The sequence below is a fragment of the Amphibalanus amphitrite genome, unplaced genomic scaffold, assembly GCF_019059575.1.
Source record: "Amphibalanus amphitrite isolate SeventyFive unplaced genomic scaffold, NRLGWU_Aamphi_draft 000274F_arrow, whole genome shotgun sequence".
NCBI lineage: Eukaryota > Metazoa > Arthropoda > Thecostraca > Balanomorpha > Balanidae > Amphibalanus > Amphibalanus amphitrite.
The window spans coordinates 364,927-388,075 of record NW_024881769.1 but is presented as its reverse complement, the minus strand read 5'-3'; the positions used below and the strand labels follow the sequence as shown (position 1 = coordinate 388,075).

The following is a 23,149-nucleotide window of genomic DNA, read 5'->3' as shown; positions in this document are numbered from 1 at the left end:
GGTTTCCCATTAGTGGCGGGTGTGTGTGCGCCCGTCGGAGTAGGTGTTCCGATGTCGGGCGCGTTTCTCCACCTGTGCCCCTACATGCGGGTGGTTTGATTGGTGCGCCTCGTGGCTGATATTGATCCAACTAGAAATAGGCCCTGATTCCAACTAAAAGTGCTCCTGAGCCATCCTATAAACCCACCTGGGATTTCCGAACATAAGTCTGCGTTGTGTAATACGTACAACTATTGTGGCCTGGGAGTTATGTTAGCACATGCTTTAGCAACTTTGTTACCGTTACGTCAGCCAAAGAACAACGGAGCGAAAGTGTTTTCATCCCTTTCATCGGAATTTATCATGTTAAATTCATGCTGTATGCCTCATAGCGTCTTGGGCTTATGATGAGTTAGCTTCAGAGCTAGTCGTTTCCCCATGCAGGTAGAACGTTTTGACTGTATTGATTGGTTAGTGCAAAGGGGTACAAATTGCGGCTTATCTGCGTTCGTTCACACACAATCCATTCAATGGATTGTTCAAGAAAGTGACTGGAGTGTTCATGCCACTGAAGCATTTCGTTCCCAGATTCGACCACTGATATTCTAAGCGACCAGCCACAAGGTAAAGCGAAGAAAGGGTTATGCCTGTACTTGCGACGTGACCAGTGAAGTCCATCGCTATGTCCCTGACGCCTTTGCCTCTCCGCAGCTGTCCATTCTGAAGAGGATCAAGTCTCAGGAGTCGACCAGCTCTGAGCCGGGCCAGGACGGCGACGGCCACATGCTGCTCTGTCTGGCCAGGAAGACGGCAGAGGCCAAGGGAGGCGGCGTCGGCGCCGGCATCGGCGTCGGTCCCGCCGAGACGCTCATCACCCGACTCGACCAGACGGGACGCATCGTCGGCGTCGAGACGCAGAACCTGACGCCGGCGCACGCGCAGCACTTCACCCAGGTGCGGACGCCGACCGGACCGCACGGGTGGGATGACGAATGGGATGATATGAGTACTGGGGAACGCTACTGGTCGCTGTAAGTGAGGTTTTTCTTAGGGATGACATATCGTTGAGCTAAATTCTGCAGTCCTGCAGCCTAGTACATGAATCACGTCCTCCATAAATTATGGCGAGGTAGTGACTACCTATGCCTCACTGGGGTTGACCTTTGGCGCTGATCCGAGCTTGGCCGGGTTGTGATTTGCAGCGCCATTGCCGCTGCCCAGTTGATTAATTTTGGCCGTAAATGGTCTCTGGGAGGGCGTCGATCGGTCGCGGCCGGATCTGGACGGCCGATATGACATCGACGAGCCTGGGGCAACGTCGAGCCGAGTGGCGTCGGCCCGTTAGTCGTCGGCGCCGACCGTGGCCTGTTCCGGCGACTGACCTAGATTCGGCCGGGCGCTTCCGCCTATGGTTTGTCGTGGGAACCATCGCCAGAACAGACGGCGGAGCCGGCCAGCCGCTGTCACATACCAACACTGTTTATGTGTCAGGACCAGGCCTTTAAAGTTCAGTAAAAAACTGGGCCTCTGATGAACTATTAGGTAATATATATTTTGTCGCCGCCCATTTGAATTGTTGTACGAATCTTGGCGTCCTCTTTAATGTTGGTAGGTACTTGGATTTGTCTAAAATTTAGCGTTTCCTTCTACCACTCTTATACAGTCTACACTCTTGTATGTAAGTTTTTGTCATAACTTTAAACAGTTGAAGCAAATTTGTCATAAAAAACGTACGGGTCGCCACGCAAGATAGCGCAACAAACCCTTGATCTATCCGTCTAGATATCATCCCGTATCGTATCAGCCTGCCGGGTGTCCCCTCTCTCGGTACGGACGGGTTATCTCGTCCGCCCGGCCCCGCCGCCCCCGGCCGGTCCGCCGGCCACCTTCCGGCCGGCCGGAGGTGCCCCGCTGTCGCCGCCGGCTATATTTATCGGGGCCGGCCGCGAAATTGATCCGCACCGGCTCCGTGTGCCGCCCAGCGGCGATAGAGGTGCGCTGAGGCGCCGCCGCGCGCGATACGCCCCGCTGACCGGTGTGGCCGGGCCCGCGCTGACGCTGACGGTGCGCCTCTGTCGGCAGGACCTGGCCGGCCAGTCGCTGTTTGAGCTCGTCTGGCCGGCCGACCAGTCCAAGGTGGTGGCGCACATCGACAGAGTGGTCAACAGCAGCGACCCGGGGCCGCACCCGCTCGAAGACGTCCGGCTGCGAGGTCTGGTGGCCGGCACCTACTTCCGCGTACAGACGCGCACCAAGTGCTTCAAGAACGCCGACCACGGCATGTTCATCAACTGCATCCACACCATCTGCGGGTGAGTACGGCACGGCGGCGGGTGAGGTGGGGCGGTGGGGGTGTTCGACTGTCGGGGGTGGACAGAGGGTCGGGGTCGGGGGGCGGGCTGCTGTGGAGGCTGCCAACGCCGGCGGCTCGGGTGTGATAGTTTCGGCAGCGGCAGCGGCGGCGGCGCGTGGCTTTCCCCCGCGGAGGGAGGGGGAGGGAGAGCGGCCGGCCGCCGGCGTCTATCGATTGGTGACCTTGCTCGAGTCGACGGCCGTCGGTGGCCCTCTTTGTTGGCCGTCGGCGGCCGGGAGCGGCGCGTGGCGGCAGAGATGGGCCACGGGCCGGCCACGCGTCATCCCGTTGCTAGGCAGGAAGCGGAATTGGACGGAGGCGCGCCGTCGGTTCTTTGTGAACCGGGTAGGGCTTTCGAGTAGCTTCCACCGACAAGCGCCTTTATGTGTATGGGCGACTTGTGTGTTTAAAGGAACGACTTTTCGTATGACTCGCCCAGCTTCATAACTGCCGAACGTTTTCATGAAAGCTCGGTAAGGCGCTTCGGCGCGCGGTGAGCCGCTTATGAGACGTGGTAAGCCGCGGCGGCGGGTTCGTTGTGTAACAGGGGCCGGCCCGCCCAACGATTGCGGCGAGCAGCGCTCTGCAGAGGCGACCGACAGTTCCGCGCCGGGTGTGCCGCCGCGCCGACCGCGCTGTCCTCGGGCGGGGCCGACTGCGCCGATGGATTACCCTCCCCCGCCCCCGCCCTCGCCCCCGCCCGGCCCCGCCCTTTGTGCGCCTTTTTACGGGTGGCGGCGGTGGCGCCGCAGTCTCGGCCCACAGCGCGCGCGCGCGGTACAGCGTCATTAGGTGCGTTTTTGCCGACCACGACGGGCTCCGCCGATAGGACCGGCCTGCTCACTCAGTGTATGTGCACGGTGTCGCGCGCCGATATCGGCCGCTGCGCGCCGCGATCGTGCAGCGCTGCGCCGCCGCTGACGGGCCGGGCGCGTTTAGTCGGTCACCGGGCGGCCGGCGCGTGCACAGGCAGCGCTGACGGGGGCCGAGCGGCGCTGAATCTGCAGTGCGTGTGCGGCCGCGCGGCGGACGGGAGCCGGGGGTACGCGGCTGGTGTGTGCTCAGTGAGCCGGCCGCCGCTGGACGGGTGTGATTGCGGTGTGGAGTGGACCGTCCACCGGAGGCCCACCGCCGGGCCGAGGAGTCCGCAGTGAGTTCATGTTTAGCGCGTGGCACCGGCCGGCCGCGCTGGCGTCCGGCTGGGGCTGCGCGCTGGCCGCCCGGCCGCCCGTGCGGTGAGTTGCGGGTCGTGTACCCTGCCGGGTGGTGGACTTGTCAGAGTGTGTGCCACCTGCCGCGGCCGCTGCAGTGAGTGTTTGCCATGTGCTGATCCCGATTGTAGTCAATGTCCACAGTGCTATCAGTGCCATGTGCTAGTGTCTGTTTATCATCACATTGTGGCCTTCAAATTGATTATGCTCGAGTCTTGAAGTGACTACCCGATAAGCGTGCATCACGTGTAGCGCCGATTTGCCGTATCCCGGACCCACATAGGTATCCAAAGCTGGTTACTCATAAGCGCGTATCGTTTTGTGTTTGACTCTGAGTGGTCTCGTCTCTGTCTGTGTGGTCTCTGTGACTCTGACTCTGACTCTGACTCTGTTCCCTCAGGGAGGAGATGAAGCCGGAGCCGGCCTCCCCGCGCAGCGGCCTGCTGTCGCCCGGAGCCCAGATGGCCGGCCCGCGGCCCGCCCAGCGTCCACTCAGCGCCGGCCTCAGCCCCGGCGGGCCCGGCCCCGGCGGCGGCGGCGGCGGACCGGCGCCCGTGCACAGCGTCGGGAACAACGGCGGCCCGGCGTACTCGTTCAGCGGCCCGGTCAGCTCGCTCACCTCCATGGGCAACACGATCACGCTGAACGCCGGCGCCGGCGTGTCGACTCTGACCGTGCCCTCGTCGGACGCGTACGACAGTGATATCTTTAGTGAACTGTTCTCGGGCGGGCCGCTGGACGATTTCGGCGGCGGCGGCGGCGGCGTCAGCGGTGTCGGCTACTCGAGCGGCAGCACCACGCCGAGCACAGTGAGCGCGGCGGCCATGTCACGCGCGCCGCCCGCCGGCGGACACATGTACGTCAACACGAGCGCCGCCTCGATGGGCGGCAGCCGGCCCAGCTCGCGGCAGAGCCACAACTCGACGCCGACACCGCACCCGGCCAGCCTGCCGTCGTTCAGCCCGGCCGGCGGCTTCCAGATCAGCCCGCCGGCCAGCACAGAGTACGGCCGGCCGTCGCCCGCCGCAGACGCAGACGACGGCGGCCTCAAGGGCCTGCTCGGGCCGCGCTCCGTCTCCAGCGACGCGCTCGGAGAGAACAAGGAGAGCCTGCTCCAGGTGGGTACACGTGCCGGGGCGGCGGCGGGGGAGGGAGAGGGTGATCTGGGTGGGCCGGGCTGGGGAGGGAGGGCGGGGCCGGTCTGTGATCTGGTGGGCAGTGAGCACTGTTCGGGTTGCAGCTCCGATGTTCGGTTTGCAGTGACCGGAAAGTGGCTTCGTTTTCCTGTCGGGTAGTTGAACGGCCGCAGTGAGGGCACATCGGATTGATTTCTTTCTTTCGTGATGGCGTCATCCTCTCTGCAGCAGTAGCTTGTGTTCCATGACCCCCTGAGCGAACGGAGTCTTCTGGATTTAACTCAGGTCACGTTTTCCCTGAGTGCTCATTTTTTGCCGGCCCCGTCTTTGTCTTCGAGTGGATTGTTTTTGCGTCATTTTCCGCTGCATCACCGGTCTTTGGAAATCTTCTGTCTACAATTACTAATCGGGCGACGTGCTAGAGGGCATATCTAGCGCGCGGGCTCCTCCCTTCTCGCGCCGTATCTCTGTGATCGACTCGGTGGTATCTCGCGTGTCGCCGCAGCCTTGACTTTGTCACTGTGCCACTGCCGGCTGCGGCCCCGTTCGGGAATAGACGTGACCCACAATCGCGCCGCGGGCACGGCCCCCGCACCCTGGGCGCCGCGCCGCCGGCCGCCGAGCCACAAACCTGGCGCCCGAACAGCCAGCGGGCGCGCGCTTTTTCGGCGCGGGAGCTAAATGTGGCGCGGCGGACGGGAATAGCGCCGCTGGAGGTGCCGAGCTGGCCGGCCGGCCGGCCGGCCCTGCGCCGCTTCCTGCCGCAGCTCGGGGCCAGCCGCGGAGCTGAGAGTCGGGCTCTGCGGCGGGCGGCGCCAATGTTGCGGCGGCTCGTCTGCCGGCTGGCTGGTTCTGCTGCTCGCCAATTGTGAGAGCCGGCCGTCTCGGAATCCAGCCGGCCGATCCGGTGTCAGCGGCGCGGCGCGCGCGTTGCGTCATGTTGCGCCACCGCGCGGCGGTGACGCAGCCCGGTGCGGCGCTCACACGCGCGCGGCGCGGCGCTCCTTCCGCGATGGGCCGGATGGAGCGCCGGCCGCGTCACTCGGCCCTGACCTAGATCGGCAGTGGGCCAGGCAAATACTCGGGGCGGCCGGCGGGCGGGCGGCCGCCGGTGACCCAGATGGTGCCCGCGGCGCTGACAGCGGCGGGTCAGCTGACGGGCTGGCCCTGTTCCGGGTGCCCCGCCCGGTCAGCGGGTCACTCAGCGGCGCACGCAGCGCCCCGCCGATACCGATAGGATAGCGGCAGAGATAGCTGCGGCGGATAGTGCGTGTTGGCTGATCTTGTGGAGTAGTGAAACAAGAAGATAGGCAGGTTTGACAAACAAACCTGAAGCAAGAACCCGCTTTTTCACTAGGAATCTAGCTTTCGTTTTCTGGTCATTCGTGGCTCTCTTCTTTCCGGAGTTTGTTCCGCTGCTACCAGTGACAAGGTCAGTGACGTTCGGTTCCGCCAGTTTCACCAGTTCCGCCGGTCTCTGGAGGACGGAGAAGGGCCCTGTGTCGACTGCATAGAGTCACGGCGGAGTCGGGCCGACCGACCGACCGACGGCCATCGTCCGGCGGTCACTGGGCAGACTGGGTCGTTCCAGCGGGCAAGGTCGACTCGCATCGATGGACGGCGGTTGGGGAAGGTCCGTTCGAGAACGGCGCCGTTCTGGAGGTCAGGGAGTCCCATAGAACGACTGTGTCGGGCGTAGTGTGGCGCTGGACGGCTGTGGAAGACACGCTGGTTGGTTTTTTCACGGAGACTACGAGAGGGGTTGGTCTGAGCTTTGGTTTGCAGGCTTTGAGGGTCCGGCTGGTCCGTTCAAGTGATAGTTATTGAAGGTTTATGGTCTGGAGTGTGCTTGCCCACGGAATCGCGTATTGCACAACACAGCAGAATCAGTTTAAATGCACGGCGCTTAGTCTCGCCAGCGTCCCTGTGTGTCCCACCCCGTGGCTGTTGCTGGGGGCCGCGCCGTGCTGCGCCATTGACCCCCGTCTGTACAGCGGCGGGCAGGGCCGGTCGGCCGCTGATGCAACGGCTGCGGGTGGCCCGTGTGCCGCCCGTATGTGCGAGCCGGCCGGCGCGGCGCTGAGTGTGTGCTCAGTGCTCGGAACACGGTGACACGGCCAGGACAGCCCGGTCCGCCGGCGGCCGGCCGGTTCTGTGAACCCCTCCCCCCGAGCCGCGCCGCGCCGAGCCGCGCTGACTCAGCAGGCCGCGCCGCGCACTTTCTCCCGCGGTCCGGCCGGCACCGAGCTCGCTAAGCTGACGGCGCCGGCTGACGAGCCCGGTCCGCCCGCTCGCCGAGCCGCCCTGCAATGGTGGCGAGAGGTGGAGTAACACCGGCTGCCGAGAACCGCCCGTAGGCGATCGACGTAACTCGCCCGCTGTCACGGTCACCGGGGACCGGGTGCGCTCCGCGCCGGCGCCGAGCGGTGACGCGGCCGGCGGAGGCGCAGGGGGAAATCCGGCCCGGCCCGGCCGCTCGGTCGGTCGGTCAGTCTGGTCAGAGCGCGCCGCCGAGGAGGATGTGCACGGCGGACTGCAGCGAAGTCACGGCACAGAGGAGAGAGAGTCCGTGGGCTGACTGGAAGGAAAGCGTGACGCGGAGTGGATAGCAAGGTGTTGAGACATCAGTGATGAATGCAGTGATCAGTGCGGCGGAAAACTGCGAGTGGAACGTGATGAAGAATGACGTGTGGAATACTGAAGGTTATACGGCCGACGACGTCTGGGATGTCTTGGACAATATCATTGGGAACAGCTCGTTGAAAACGGTAAGTATTTCTGCGGTGGGCGCGGCGAGCATTCGATGAGCGCTGCCAGCTGTGTAAATGTGACGGCTCGTGACGGAATGTGTCATCACCTGACGGGCGTCACGACACCGCGTGACGGTGCACCGGCTGCACACGTTCACGGCGCAGCTGTGGGCAATGTGGCGCGGCGCATACCTGAGCGGGGTGCGGTGTAGGACGTGGGCATGACTGAGGGTAATGCTAGAAGGTTCGAGTTTGTCTGACTTGTGGATGATCACATTTTCCGCGATGATCTTGGACGGCCAGGCTTGTGGGACATAGGTTGAGTGATTTGATTGGTTGGATGCTGAGATCGGTCGGATGATTTACTTGATTGAGAGTAATTGCCAGTCCATATTGTTCAATCGTTTCTCTGAGTAACGGGGTTTGATGGAGGCAGCCGTTGGTTACCTACCAATTTTTCGATCTCCGCCGACTCCTCACATCTCGGCCCGTCCTCGGACCATCTGATGACGGACTGATGGCGCTTCATCTGATGACGGCCTGATGGCGCCTCATCTGATGACGGTCTGTCGGAGCCGATCACGTCGGCCCCGGGCGGCTCTGGGCCGGTAATTAGCGCCCGATCGAGGCGGCGCCGCGCTATGTTGGTGATGCGGCGGCCGAGCCGACCCCTGATTGGTCGGCGGCCCATCGGTCGACTGATGGCCCGACCAGCACTGACAGCCGACGGATGGGGGCTGTAAAAATACCGCCATCTTGCCCGGCTGAGACTCCGGCTTTTTACTGTCGGCAGACACACTCTGTCGGGCGTGTGATCGCTCCGACAAGGTGTGACGTGGCAGCAGGCAGAGACCTGCTGGCTGTTGTTGGGGAATACCGATAGGAGCATGACTGCGCTGCACCCCACCTTTCCCGGCTGATAGATAGGCGAGTAGACATTACGGTGTTATTTTAGGATCACACGTTTCAGCTCTGATAACGATCATCTGAGGTTGATTTCTGTGTAATTGACCGGAAGAGGCTAAATCACTTTGCTGTCCAGAGCCTTATTCACTGTAAATAATCGTGCAGGAATAATAATGTCCATACGCTCGCGTGCGTGCTGCACCTATTATCTAAGTGTGATTTATGTCGCAAATTACTAGTGATAGTATGCCATGCAGATTGCAGACGGCTACAAGCGTTGGTTGGAAGGCTTGTCCGTTCGCCATACCCATCTTGAATAAACTTCCCGACGCAATAGCTAACCAGTTTCGCTCCGATTCCATGGTCTCCACCGATCGTGATTTGTCCTTGAACTACCTCGGCCACTCGCTGTTCCTCTGCGGGCCGCCCCGGGCGCCTTCCGACCGTGGGCTGAGAGCGATTCATCGGGCCGGCTGTCAACACTTTCTGTTTCTACGTGTCCGATGACGAATAGCTCGCCCTGATTGGTTGGCCTGTTTCTCGTTAGAGGCTCCTCGCTTGGTCGGGGATACTCGGCTACCACACCTGGTAGGTATGCTCTGAGATGGGTGGAGAGTGATTCGAACCGTTTGACTCGTAGACTCCGTACTGCGAACTCTCCGGTTCGACTCTTAGTTTGAGCTTCCGCCTTATTGAATCGGATAGCGCCTCAATGTGATACCCACCTCGTCACTCCGCTGTAGGTGCGCGCTGAGCCACACCGTTGTCGTCTGCGCCTCTGTGACGATGTTACGTCGCAATCGCCCGCGGCACGCGCCCGTTTCAGAAGTGTGTGACGGCCATGGTCACGCATGCACCAGGGCCACTATCGCGCGCACGATGCGGGCAAAAACACCCCCGTGTGGAACAGCGCCGGCGCCGCTGTGCCGCTCTGGGGCTCTCCGGCGCGGTGGATGTTTTTCTGGCCGCTGAATCACGCCGACACCGGGCCGCCTCGCCGGCTTTGTTGTGATTCGGCAGCACCGTTACGTCTGCGACATGTTTCCGGAGCGGTGTCTCGGCGCCGGACCAAATTACCATCCGTAATTGAAGGTTATTAAAGCGGTAATTGTGACGTAATGCTTCCGGTCGCGCTGCGCCCTGGTGGGAAGATGAGGATTGAGGAAGTGTTTTATTAGACGTCACTCGGTGTTGCGTCACGGTTCGGGTAGGCTGTCCTTGCGCTCCGCTCCTGCCCTCCCATGGGGTTCGCTTGTTGCCAAGCCGGGGCACTGCGCCGTTCTCTGTTCTCCGTAGCTCGCTCGCCGCCCCCGCCCCCGCCCCCGCGCGCGCTGCCGCCCGCGCCTTGCCTCTGCGTTGTCGGCCGTGACAACAGGGCGCGAGCGGAGCTGGAAGTGAGCCAGCGTTAGTCACAGAGGTCGGTTTGAGCCGGCCGGCGGCTCTAGCCCTGATGGCGGTACCCCATGGGCCGTCAGTCAGGCAGCGGGGGTCGGCAGCGCCGTCATCCTGAACTTGTTCACATTGAACTAGAAGTTCCCGTAACAGGTGGACGAAGTGACGCGCACACTGCTCAGTCATCTGATACATATCTGTGTCAGCTGTACTTGTGGTTTCATTGTCAGTGGGTCATTAGGGCTGCGATATGTTCAAGTGGTGCGTTCATGGCCTGATTCAGACGTCCCCTCCAATGTGTCATCAGTTGTGATATATCGAGACTGCCGTCTCCATAAGAGACAACTCTGTCGCCGGCGTCATCCGAGTGCCATTAATATCGCCGCTGGCTGTGGGACGACAGTGTGTCATCAATCTCAGCGCGGTGACGCCGTCATCGTCACCGGGCTCCATCAGCGTCACCCGCGCCGTGTGATGTGACCGTCAGTGCCGCTGATGTGCGGACCTCGTTAACCGTTACTCTGTTCTCCCTCAGGGCGGCCTGCATGGCCACGATGATGACGGCGGTCAGAAACTGCTGCTGGGAGGCGGCGCAGGAGGCGGGGGAGCAGGAGGAGCCTCCAAACCCTCCTCGGGCGGCAGCGACAAGATGCTCCGCCAGCTGCTGGACGAGCGCAACGACCACCGCACCAAGACCAAGAACAACGAGGAGCTCATCATGTTGCTGAAGACGGGCGGCGGCGCTCAGTCGAGTCAGCAGCAGTCTCAGCAGCAGCAGCCGCAGCAGCACATGCTGGACCCACTGCGGCGGCCCAGCGGAGGGTGAGCACCGGACGACTGGCTGCCAGAGGGACCCAGAGGGCGGGGCGGGAGCGGAGTGACGAGCTCAGTAACGTTTTTGTCCTAGAGTCGGCGATATTTGTCGTAGGGTCATCCAGCTGGCTAAATCTTGTGGTTAATGAATTTGAGTATCCTGCTGTCCTATCTATTGTTCTCTGGTGACTGTATGTGGCCGGCTCAGTCATCTGTAGCCTCTGGTGACGTCTGTGGCCCATCCACAGCGCGTCGCCGCGCGTCAGCGAGCCTTTCAGCGACTTCACTGCCCGAGACCTGCTGCGAGGTCACAAACGGACCAGCCAGGACGGCGACTCGGACCCGCTCAGAGGGGTGAGTGGACCGGACGGGGGGACTAGCGACAGAGGATTCTGATGACCTGCTCCGTTGTGAGTCTGCTGAAAGCGATGACAAGCTTTTGAAAGAATGTTATATCTAAACCCTGAACTTTTCCGGACGTCAGAGCTTCTTTGTCAGTTTGATTGACTGTATCCCTGTTCGGCCCGCAGGCCAAGAAGCCGGTGCGGTACCCCAGCGGCGGCGGTGGAATGATGGACCTGGTGCACGCCGGCGGCGGCCAGGACGCCAGTCCTCACGGCCTGCCGGCCAACAACAAGATGCTGGCCACCCTGCTGGCCAACACGTCCAGTCCGAGCCCCACGGTGCCCACCACCATCGCCAGGGTGAGTCGCCGGCGCGGCGCGGCGCGGCCCGTGGACAGGGGGTGTGCCCGGGTGGGACAGGGATACCCAGAAACCTAGCTGACCACTGGAAGCCAGCGTCTGGGCGCGGTGTCCATCCCGGCCTTGAAAGTAAACATGTACTTCATCGTGCAGCTTTATGCGTCCAACGGGTGGTTTGTTTGTTATTTAATGGTGATTTAGTTGGCTATGGTCGGAATGGTTATCATTATGGTGGCCGTAATTATATACCTCGTGTAATTCTGCCCGTCTGCGCAGGATGACATTATGTGCTCGTTATGTGACCTGCGCTCCTCGTCATGTGATCTGGCGTGGTGCCTGTCCCGTGACCTGATCTGACCAGACGTGTCGGTGTGTCGCTCGCAGGTCCGGCCGTCCGACCTGCCTCAGGACAAGCTGCCGCGGCCCGACGAGCTGCGCAGTAAGCTCAAGGACCAGGGCGCCCGGTCGCGCGGCCCGAGCGGTCCCGGTCCGGGCCCCAGCCCCGGGCCGGGGCCGGGGCCCAGCCCGGTCGGCGGCGGCCCGCTCACGCCGCTGTCGGAGGGGGCCGACCCGATGCTGCTGCTGGGCCCGGGCCGGCCGCAGCAGCAGCAGCAGCAGCCACCGCTCTCCCAGCAGCAGCAGCAGCAGCAGCCCCAGCAGCCGGTGTCCATGGCCACCGCCGTCGGTGAGTGGGTGGTGAAGGACTCCATGTTATCCTGTGGCACCCAGAGCTGCCCCTACGACGCCATACATTGCTATTTTTTCAGATACACTTTCGTTTCCCCATCCGTTCTGGGACCCGAATTATTGATAGTGATAAATCTTTGCAACAGTGAAGTGGTTATGCGACACATAAGTCTTGAAGCTGAACGACGCATCTCCGATGAAACCAATGGCATTTGGCGTTGGTTGTCTTATGGTATTCACACTCACGTACTGATAGAGAGCCGGTGAGAGGACTGCTCTCAGCTCACTCCTGGATAAAATATGGACCGGCCTGCAGTGCTGTCGTGTGGCGGTGTGTCCGGCCGGCCGGGCCACTGCCAGTCCGCGGCACAGCGTTTATCCGCCGCACCACGGCCGGACGTAAACACAGAGCGGCTGCGCGGACGGTGACAGCGCCCTTGTGACAGTGGCAGTGGCAGTGGCGGAGCCAGCCAGAGCTGCAGTGGTGGCAGTATCAGCGCGGTGACAGTGGCAGGGGCGGTGCCAGCGACAGAAGCGGTGGTGTTCGTACTAGTGATGTCAATTTCAGAAATTTTGGAAACCAATACCAAACCGATACCGACCAAAACCATTGAGAGTATACCAAAACCGAACCGATTTTCAGAAATAGGGTGAAATACCGACTAGGTACCGAATTGAGGGAACCATCAAACAAATGCTTCAAACTTTCTCAAAGCAAATGATAAGCATTAAAAGGTAATACTCTAAAATAAGGCAACAAAAACAAGTCAGGAAATCTCTAAATTATTTTCACTGCAAAAACATATAATTGTATTGTGTAACTATTAACAAATATTCAGGTCAGTTACTTAACTGGGATGTGGATTCAAGTCATCTGCATGAGGTGATAGGACAAGAACTTGAACCCTGAATCTCATCCATGCCTGAACCCAAGTCAATTCAATTCGAGTCCAGTCAAGACAGGGTTACGTATGTTATCATGATCCAAAAATGGAAACCAAATGACAATGATGGGCTGGGCTATACCATTAATGTAAACAAAATCCATGATACCTACCTACAGTTCAACTCTCAAGAAGCGATGGTGACGATAGTGACGCAGCCAATTTTTCATCATAAATAAATGTTTAACACAACAAATCTTAATAAACAATTACTTACGAGGCACACTGATAGATAGCAGACACCACTGTAATGATATCGCGATGAAAGCTAAGTAAAATGTCCATAATTTTAAGGAATCATTGACACGTGTCACGTGGCATCACTTCCACAATGGCAGCCTTGCAGGCGGCGGCCATTTGCATTTAGGCACGAAACGCACGGAACTGCATAAAATAAAGTTTTTTTCTTTTTTGCTTATGTAAACTTAATTAAGAAATATGATGTTCATATTTTGGTATCTTTAAATTAATTCAAGAAAGATTGTACGCCGCTAGCGCTAAAAAATGAACCAGAAAACAATGTTGCTCAATTATTTTAAATTAGTTTTGAGCTACATCGAAATTTGGCGCAGATGCGACATTTAAAAGTTCTTAGATGTGTTCAGTTTTAAACTGCTAATTGCGAATCAAGCCAAGACCCAATTATATTTTAGGAATGCTTTTGATTACATTGCTAGCGATTTCTATCTGTTGAGGAGATCAGGAAAGAGAACACTAAGTAAAGAAAATAGATTATCCACAGGATCTTTTTGAAGTTGAACGCAGAACGAAGTTGAGAATTTGTGGGGTGATGATGAAGTGATGAATGCTGCCTTCAATATTAGATGATATTGGTGAAGCTAGTGCTATAAAAAACAGGGTTTTGACTTTTGGATAATGTAACCGCATTGCAGTGAAATGGAGAGCAAGACAAGGTCAAGATCAATCACAGACTTCTCAAAACAAAGTCAAATTTGTTACCAATGAATGCTTTGGAAATTTTGAGTAAGGTAGTTAGAGTATGTTTTCCAGTATACAGTGAGTTAAACATTGATACATGTTTAATGTAATGTATGTAATATTTAATGTATACATGTCTTGCACATTATCTTTTTTGTAAGATAATTATCCTCATGGTATTGGAATTTGCTGGCACTGATAAGTTGCCCTTTAACATTGGTAGACTGATGTGTTTGATGTTGCAGTTAACGTGTTTGCCCATTTGTTATGACATCATGCATTTGGGAGAAATGTGTCATGATTGTCCTTTTTCTTCATCCAATGTCATTTAGCAAATCAAATTTGAGTTCAGAAGGTTTGTAAAAAATGTTTAAATTTTTTATGACAGTATAGTTGACTTTCATAATACCGACAAAATACTAAATGCTTTTGGTATAAAATACCGAATACCGAATCGGTATCGGTTCGGTATTGGTATACCGAAATTTTGGTAACCGATTGACACCACTAGTTCGTACCTGTGACAGTGGCTGGAGGGACAGTGACAGTGCGAGTGTTTGTGACGGTGCCTCGCCGGTGTGACTGGTGGCGGCCACAGCCGCGGCCCCGTCCGTCGCCGGTAATAATTGGATCGGATCGGACGTGACGAATCGCCGCCATCTCCGTCTCCGCCGCCGCCGCTGCCGCCAAGTCGCCCCGTGACGTCACCGGGAGAGAGTGCATACCGGCCGATCGACGAAACTACCCGCCGCCGAGATGCCTCACGACAAGCGCATGCCAGTTACGTCGGGTTGATTTATGAACGTGACCCGTGTGACGTCACAGGGCAGCGGCGGCTTCTCGGGCTACCTTCTGTGCGGGCTGAGCCGGCGTGGGTCGGCGGTGTCGCGTAGTTTGGCGAATTGCGCACCGGTGGGGGACAATGCCCGGTCGGCGGGAGGCGCGGCTGATTCACGATCGGCGGCCGTTTTCCCTGCCGTGACCGGCCGGTGGTACCGCTCGCGCCCGGTCCGGACGCTAAAAGTACGGCCGACCGGAGTCGGTGGCTTTACGGGGAAGGTCGTTGCCCCGGCGAGCTGTGCGGTGGGCGGTGCGGTTAGTCGGTGGACGGCTTCATGAGCGGGGTGTTACCGCGGCCGCACTGTTGGGTGTTTGGCTGGGAGCGGCAGCCAGCAGTGGTCCGTGCGGAATCCATTGCCGCAGCTGTATCAGCTGAGTCCCTTTAAAATTCTACGGTATGTCAGCGTGCGTTCGTCGCCCTAGAGTTCGGCCAGGGCTGTGGGATAAACTAGCCAACCAAACATTATCAACGACGCTAAGCATTCCCTGTATGTTTGTCAGTGCGAGACCGATACTGGAGGACGGCACTCATCTGGAGTCTCATCTACTGGAGTCTCATCAAGGGAGATCGATATCACTGTTCAGAATGCGCCGCTCGTGTGTCCGCCACTGACCGCATACGTCTACTGTCCCAGGGCTTGTTTCGCCTCACCCTGAGCCGACCCGCCAGTGACCAGTCCCCCGTCCGTCCGCAGGTCTGCAGTCGCAGCTGGGCCGACTCTGACCCGTCAGTGACCTCTGCTTCTGTCCGTCCGCAGGTTTGCAGTCGCTGGGCCGGCTATTATCCGTGAGTGACCTCTACCTCTCTCCGTCCGCAGGTCTGCAGTCGCAGCTGGGCCGGCCGATGTCGGCTCCCATCAACCACGACGGTCCGCCGTCGTTCTTCCAGAGCCAGAGTCTGCCGGCCGGGGACGACCAGCAGGAGCTGGACAACATCCTCGACGACATCATGAACTTCGAGAGCCAGCGAGACGGCGCGCAACGTGAGCAGCGCGGCGGGGAACAGAGGGCGGGGCGGGTAGAGTGGTAGACCTAATGGCGGATAGCGATAAGAGAGGTCAGCTTATATGAAATTAGTCAGCTTTTGAACATACCGTTGGGTTTTGGATCTCCAAAATCCAATAATCCAACGGTTATTGGGTTTTGAACAACCGTCCTCTGTGATAAAAATTAATTAAACATTTTTTTGTGATGATGTATTTTGGCTTACCATATAATTATTTGATTTTGGCGTGCGTATGCATTTTTATTGCCATGTGTTTTGAATATACCATTATTTTCTGTCGGTGCCGCCGGCGCCCCGCCCGTTGATAGCCTTCTGACTCTGACTGTCTCCCCTAGGACAACCGAACGGCGGGCCGCGACTCACCGAGCCGAGCACCAATAACCTGGTCAACGAGCGGATTGCCGAGATCCGCCGCTCGCTGATGCAGGCCGAGTCGACCATCGCGCGGCCGGCCTTCACCTCCATCGTGAGTCCGCCGCTGGTGCCGGGGGCGGCTCCTCGGCTGGTGGTCCGTGAGGGGTGGGAGAAGGAGGGCATATAGTCCTTCAGGGATGTGGTCTTATAAATCCTGGATCCTGGTGCAAAACAGTTTCTTGTCCTGAACGTTTTTTGGCTGATAAGTTGTAAGGTTTCTGCTGCCATTTCCGCCGTATCGATCCTTAGTTACTTTGATTACCTCCCTACATCAATGCATCAGTGATCTGCCTGTTTGCCGCCCGCCTGCTGACCTGTTCCTGTCCCTGTTTCATCCTCCCATGTCCCGCTGTCCTGTCCGGGTCGTCGTCACCAGCCGGACGTCTGCTCGGCCGGCGCGCCGCCGAGCTCCGAGCCCACCTTCTCCCAGGCGCCCCTGCCGACTCCTCTCGGCGGGCTCCAGCACGGCCTGTTGTCCTGCTCCATCGGCCCGACCGGACCGGGCTCCTCGCTACCCCAGCCGACCGGACCGGGCTCCTCTGCACCCCTCCCGACCGGCCCCGGCGGCCCCCCACAGTACCTCCGGGGCTCCGCGCACTACGACACCCGCCTGTCCGACTCCGGGTACTCAGCGGGGTGTCTGGCCGGCTCGGCTGGTGACACCGGCCCGCAGTTCTCTGGTCCCGGGTTCTCCTCTGTGTCGCACCTGCCTCCCATCCCTCCCAGCTCCAGCGCGGCTCCCGTCCCCCACCTATCGACCTACCTCAGTGCGGCGGGCCCCCAGCTGCCCTGCTCGGGTCCGGTGGCCGCCCACTCGGCTCCCTACCTGCCCGGCTCCTCGGGCCCCTACCCGACCTACATGCCGCCGCCGGGACCGGCCGCCACTCCCCCCGGCTCCCACCGGCCGGCCGGTCCGCCGCCGCCGCCATCCACCGACCGCCTGCCCAGCTTCGAGCGCGTGCTCCGTGAGCTCGAGTGGCTGGACCACTGCTCCTCCTGACGCCATCCGCCGCCGCCCGTCGGCCCGCCGCCGCCCGCCGTAAGACTCGGATCCTCACCTCTCTCTTCGGAGTCAGCTGCTTCAATCATTTGTTCCTGATATCATTTGCTCCTTCTGTCATTCGCTCTTGCTGATATCCTGACATGTTACTCCTTATTTCGGTACATAAGAATGTCAGATCTTCCCTGAACTGGTTTGAAGACGACCGCCGACTGTACCGCTCCGCCATCCGCCAATTAACACGCTGACCTCGTCTCCGTGTGTTTGTGTGAACAGCCCAGCGGTGTGCCGAGCTCGGCTGCCGGCTTCCCGCCGCCCTACCAGCAGCCCCGGCCGCGCGGCGGCTTCACCTCCCAGATCAACATGGTCCGGTCACAAATGTCACACTACCCAGGTGAGGCGGCGACGCTACAATGGTCTCGGGAGACCGTGGGTGAATTTTGGGAATCTGGCCGGCAGCTGCATTCGCAGGATCTGTATTCTCAGTTTTCTTCAGTAAAGCTAAGTAGTGCTGTGTAGCTACGACACCCGGTTAGAGCTGAGAGGCAGCAATATCTGCGATAACGGCCTAGTCTGTGTTGGAGGTAATGGCACGCCCGCGTGGGTGTCGCGTCAGCCGTCTGACTCTGCGCGCCTCTCTCCAGTCTCGAACCAGCCGCGGATGACAAACCACCAGATGGCGCAGCGGAACCGGCTGCTGGACCAGCAGCAGCAGCAGCGGGTGCTGGTCAACAACGCCAACCGCGGCGACATCAACGTTAGTTACCAGAACATCGACAACATCCTCAACGCCACGCCGCCCAACGTCTCCCTGCAAGTAGGTCTCCAGGTCGGTCTCAAACCTCTGGCTCTCTCCCCGAATACGTCTCAGTGGTCTCTATGTCCGCCATGGGTATAAGTCCGGTTTATCTCACCATCTGTCTGTCGCTGTGCCCCAGTTCCCGCCCCGCCCTCCGCTGTCCCCCAACTGACCCGTCCCCGCCCCTCCCCACAGCAACGTCTGACGGGCGGCAGTCAGGAGTCACAGGCGTCTCCCAACTACAGTTCGGCCGTGGGCATGTCGCCGCTGGGCCAGATGCCGTCGCCGGGCCAGCCGCCGTGTCCGTCGCCGCACAGTCCCAGTCTGGGCGGCCAGGGCGGCTTCCCCGGGTACGGCGCCGGCGGCCAGGTGTCGCCGCGCGCCGCGCCCGGCGCCGCCGCGCAGCCCGGCGGCGGCCCATCGCCCTTCTCCGCGCAGCTGTCGCCGGGCGGGCCGCCAGGCACCCCTGGCGGCGCTCAGGCGCGCGCCGCCGCCGTGGCCGCCGGCAAGCTGCAGCAACAGAACCCCGAGCTCAACGCCCAGCTCTCGGTAAGCGAGGCTGTGTGTCTGCGAGAGGGGACCCCATGCGCGGCCGTCTTTGTGTCTGTGTCTGTGTAAGGGAATCCCGAGCGCATCCTTCGGTGTGTCTGAGTGTGAGAGGGAAGGGAAATGGGTTATGGGGATGCTGATTAGAGCTGGCGAAGTATTGCAGTTATCAGCAATGGATTGGTGATTGTTACGCGAATGTTGACGGCTTTAATAGCGTCGTCATTCGGGGAACTGCTGCTCATAAGTTCTGGCGAAGTTTGTCCATTGTCAAGGTCTTGTTAGCCCAGCCAGAATATGGTGCTTCGTAGAACACAGCAACTTGTGTACTTTAACGGTCGATGGTGAAGTTTGTTGACAGACTTTTACAGTTCATCTCATAGGATGACGTTTTATGGAAATGGCTATTGCCGCGCAATACATTCTGCATGTGTTTGAAGATCAGCTCCTGAACAAAACCTCGGGTCAGCCGGTGAACTTATCGCTCGTAAACTGTCAAGTTAAGCCAGCTGTAAGAGTATACGTTAAAAGTGGAATGTTAAATAACAGTTTTATTTATAGCATTACCCTTTACCCCCGTCGTAACGCCCCCTTCCGACGGCCTTTCAGTGTCCGGCCGGGTCTGTCGTCTCGATTTAACCCGGGAAGGGGGCGCGATGGGATCCCTGACCTGACCTGTGATCCGCCTCCTCGGCAGGGCACGTTCGGAATCCGCGGCCAGAGCTACCAGCTGCCGCAGCGGAACACGCCCATGCAGCGGTCGCAGCAGCCGTTCCCGCCGTCTCCGCAGCAGCAGCTGTACCAGCAGCAGCAGGCGCAGGCGCAGGCGCAGCAGCACGCCCGGCTGCACCGGCAGAGCTCGGCGCCGCCGCCCGGCGCCGCCGGCATGCCAGGTGAGTGTCAGACGTAGACCGGCCGCGGCCGACCGACCCCGTATACCCTTACCAGTAGCTCGGAATGCCGATGCGAATTGACCTGGCCTTCTGTCCGACTCTCCCGCTGTTCTGTCTCAACAGAGCGGCCGCCGTGCCGCGCTCTTCTCTCTCCTCTCTTTCTCTGTCTGTCTCTGCCAGTGATGGCGGCGCGCCACGTCACTGAAGGCGACCTTTGCCTGCCTTCTGCCCCATGACTATCGATAGTGGCTCGTTGACCGCGAATGCGCCCGCCCGCCCGCCCGGCCTGTCTCACCCGGTGATGGACGTACCCTGCTGCCCCGCCCCGCGCCGCGCCGACCCGCCGCTCGCGTGACGCGCCGTGACCGCGGCCGCCTCTTCCTGCAGGGGTGCGGCACTACGGCGGCGACCAGCTGCCGCGCCTGCTGTCGCCGCCGGCCTCCCAGTCCTACCTCCCGCAGGGCTCCTACCCCCCGGCGCACCCGGGCCTGGCGGGCCACCCGCCGCCGCCGCCGCCGCCTCACCCGCACCCGCCGGCCCAGATGGACATGTACGCGGGTCCCGATGACCGGGTCCGACCCCCGCCCGGTAAGTGTCGGCCGCTCTCCGTCCGTCCGTCCGTCCGTCTGTTGCCGCTGTACACAGCACCAGCACCGAGCGCTGCGCACTGAGCACCGGCCAGCCGCGGCCGCCGAGCATGCAGCGGCTCCGACCGCCCGTCCGTCCGTCCTGCCTGCCTGCCTGTCTGTCTCTCTGTCTGCCTGTCTTCCACTGGTCCGTCGGTGTTTGTACTAACCGCTCGGGTGGCTGGCGACTGTGCATGGATTCCCTGCGATGGGCTCCACTAACCGGACCGAGTCTCGCCGGCCGGCCGCCGAGCGGCGCCATCGTCGGGCTGTGTGAAGCCGCTGCTGCGATGGAGGCTGCTGTCACTGCCGGGTGTCCACGTGCTGTGTTGGAGGGAGGTCCTCGGCCGGAGCACTTTCTCGGGTCTGCCGGAGGGACTGCCGGAGGACACTGGCACTGCTGTCAGCTGCACAGGCCATGGACGTTTGTGTGGATTGTTTGTCCTCGGCGGCCGAGAGGGATTTCAGGTGCTTCGCCGCGGCGGCAGTGCCTGGCTGTAGAATACGCACCGGCCGCGGGTGAGGCCGGCCCTGCACCGAATGGCTGGGACACTGTCTGTGCGCGTGTCTGTGGTGAGGTGTCTGTACCGCAGCACGCACTCGCTTCTGTGGGCAGGTCGGATCGTGGCATAGCTTTGTCCGCGATCGGCAGTGTCTCCCGTCATCACGTGGTTTGTGTCGAGCACTGTTTGCCAGTTGATAAGTTATTGTTTAAGTTATTGGCTAGGGACTGTCGATACACATAGGTTCAATTTGGAGATGTCTTGTCGTCAGGAACTTAGATTCTCGAGACTTGATTTCTGATGTAGTGTACGCCAGAACCGTATCACCTTTCGCACACGAATTATCACGCATTCTCGCCTTGCTCAGGACTTACCACCTTATTCAGCGGCACATTTGGACACATGGCGTCGGCCTTTCCTCATATCACCCTCGGCACTGTTCCGGACTCGCCTCCCTCACACACTACGTATAGAGTTAGGTAATTTAGTCTCGATGAGAAACACCATCCTCAAAGCAGCACATTGTCACAGCTCCTGTGGCGTATCATCCGTCCCGCCAAAATATCTGACGGCGCCTTCACACCTCACCGTATTCGTCACCCCCTGACCTGCCCCCCCCCCCCCCCCGTCCGCCCTGTTCGCCCTCCCTGCCCCCTCCCTCTGCGCTCGTCCGCCCTCCCGACTGACCTGTCTCGTCCCTCCCTGCAGGCTCTCAGGCGGGTCCGGGCGGCGCGGCCGGTCCGCCCTCGGGCACGGCCGGCGGCGGCTCGTCGGTGTACGTGCGCCAGGAGCTGCGGCGCAGCATCATCGGGCAGCGCCAGCAACCGGGCGGCCGGCAGCTGACCCAGGACGACCTGGAGGAGTTCGGCCTCGAGGTGCCACTGCCAGGTCAGTGGCCGGACGGCGCTGGTGCGGGGGAGAGGGACGGTGTCACTGGCGAGGGATTGAGGGAGCTGAGTGGGTAGGAGTGAGTGGAGTAGGACGCGGTGGAGCCGTGGATGTTTCTGCACGGGTATAGTTACTATGGAAGGGTGGCGATGTGGTAACGAATTTATTTTATGATAGTTTCATTCTTCAGTGTTGTAAGCACCAGTCCCCTGATCTATAGCTGCGTTGGCCGCCTGATCCGTCCCCGTGCTCAGCGACCCTGTACCCTCAGTGTGTAACTGACGGCCTCCCTCCCCCACGGCAGGTCACGACACGCGGTGGCCGGTGCAGCCGCCGTCCTCCCAGCCGCCCGAGAGTCCTGGTGGCGCGGCGGGCGGCGCCGGCGGCGGGCCGCCGTCCCTGCTGCGCGACCTTCTCATGTCGGACTGACTGCGCCGCGCCGCTGCCCGTCCCCCCTCGCCCGCTCAGCGCGCGCCCGGCCGCCGGCGCCGGCCTGTGATAGCGCCCGCCCCACGGCCGGACTCTGATATACGTAAGCGGCCTCGCGGGCCGTCCTGCTGCCAGGCAAAGTGATTTGGACAAGCGAACTGGCGCCTGTGCTTTATTTTGGGGTGAACTCAGATACTCTGTTTGGCGGTCGTTTTTAGGTTTCTAGCTGGTGCGCCTGCCACGCGAATCGTATCGTCCCTTGTGAGAAGATGTGCGCGCGGGCCGATAGCGAGGCGAGCTGACGTCCGGCCATCTTTCTGTTATCAAATCGACCACGGCCGCCAGACGGGCGGAGTGGCCGCCGGCCCTACCTCTGCCGCCTTCCGACTCTGTCCGTCTCCGGGCGCGCCGCCGCCCCGTACCGGCCGCTCCGGCCGCCCGCCCAGCTCCCGGATAGCGCACACAGCCCCCGTTGGCATTTCCAAGTACAAATCGCTCCTGGCCCTGTGCAATGAACTGTACATATGATTGTTTTGTTGCGTGTCGGTGCGGTTGGTTGTGATGACACCATGAGGTACACAGTGGAAGAGTTTATTTTAGATATTGTGCACCAAAGTCTGTTACTATGGTTTCGTGCGGAGGCCGTCGCTCGCTCTCTCTCGTGTCTTTGTCAGTCTTCTGTATCCGTCTGCCTCTCTGTACTCTGTCTTCTGTCCGTCTCTCCTCTCTTTATCTCTGCGTATTTTCCTCTGTCTCTCTCGGTCTGCGCTCGCCAGCCGGCGGACGGCGCGCGCGCGGGTCGTCCGGCCTGCCCTGAGAATCAAAACACGCCGCTTTTGTTGTGATTGGGCCGGCGGGCGGCAGGGGGCGCGCGTCTCTGCCGGCGCGGGCCAGCGCCGCGCCGTGCCGTGCCGCCGCCGCTCTATTTTAGTACGGGCAGCGTCCGTGCGCGGCGCCACCGGCGGCCGCCGCCTCGGCATGGTAGGAAATAGCCCTTAGTGTTTGTACTCGGCCGCGGTAAATTATTGTACACTATTGTAAACCAATGTAAATAAGACAATGAATAACGAATACATTGCATTTACGGAGGACATGGATGGGAGGTTTTTCACTTTGGTAGGGTGTGATTCAGGTGATATGGTAAAATACCGCATGGAAGCTTGACAAGCGACAAAGTCAGCAAGAAACACATTCAGGGCGAAGTGCCGATCTCTTGATGGCCACTGCCACCACATATCACTAAGCTCATAATTCCCAGCCGTTCCATGCATTGGCTTCTCGTGTGTGCTGTAAACTGCCACCGCTTTTGCCATTTCAATTATATAGCCGGTTTTATGGATTGTGACTTGGGACTCTCCCTTGCACCCCGCCGCTACGTTTGTTTTGGTATT

The 23,149-nt window shown here is 59.9% G+C and overlaps 1 protein-coding gene across 4 annotated transcripts in view; it reads left to right on the top strand.

The window, feature by feature from the left end:
- The window catches only part of LOC122387124 (nuclear receptor coactivator 2-like), a 134,556-nt gene extending 111,701 nt beyond the window's left edge, over positions 1-22,855 (top strand). For 2 of the 4 annotated variants that reach the window (XM_043377008.1, XM_043377006.1), the window contains 16 exons: positions 691-933; positions 2,062-2,291; positions 3,944-4,661; positions 10,263-10,549; positions 10,789-10,894; positions 11,071-11,244; positions 11,629-11,929; positions 15,473-15,637; positions 15,996-16,126; positions 17,351-17,468; positions 17,719-17,903; positions 18,069-18,422; positions 19,117-19,312; positions 19,700-19,900; positions 21,150-21,329; positions 21,634-22,855. In XM_043377008.1, coding sequence (XP_043232943.1) covers positions 691-933; positions 2,062-2,291; positions 3,944-4,661; positions 10,263-10,549; positions 10,789-10,894; positions 11,071-11,244; positions 11,629-11,929; positions 15,473-15,637; positions 15,996-16,126; positions 17,351-17,468; positions 17,719-17,903; positions 18,069-18,422; positions 19,117-19,312; positions 19,700-19,900; positions 21,150-21,329; positions 21,634-21,758 — 3,714 coding nt within the window. In that variant the 3' untranslated portion in view covers positions 21,759-22,855. The remainder of the gene's footprint in view (positions 1-690; positions 934-2,061; positions 2,292-3,943; positions 4,662-10,262; positions 10,550-10,788; positions 10,895-11,070; positions 11,245-11,628; positions 11,930-15,472; positions 15,638-15,995; positions 16,127-17,350; positions 17,469-17,718; positions 17,904-18,068; positions 18,423-19,116; positions 19,313-19,699; positions 19,901-21,149; positions 21,330-21,633) is intronic. The other 2 variants (XM_043377007.1, XM_043377009.1) reach the window with 2 other exon arrangements.
- Positions 22,856-23,149: the final 294 nt, after the last annotated feature.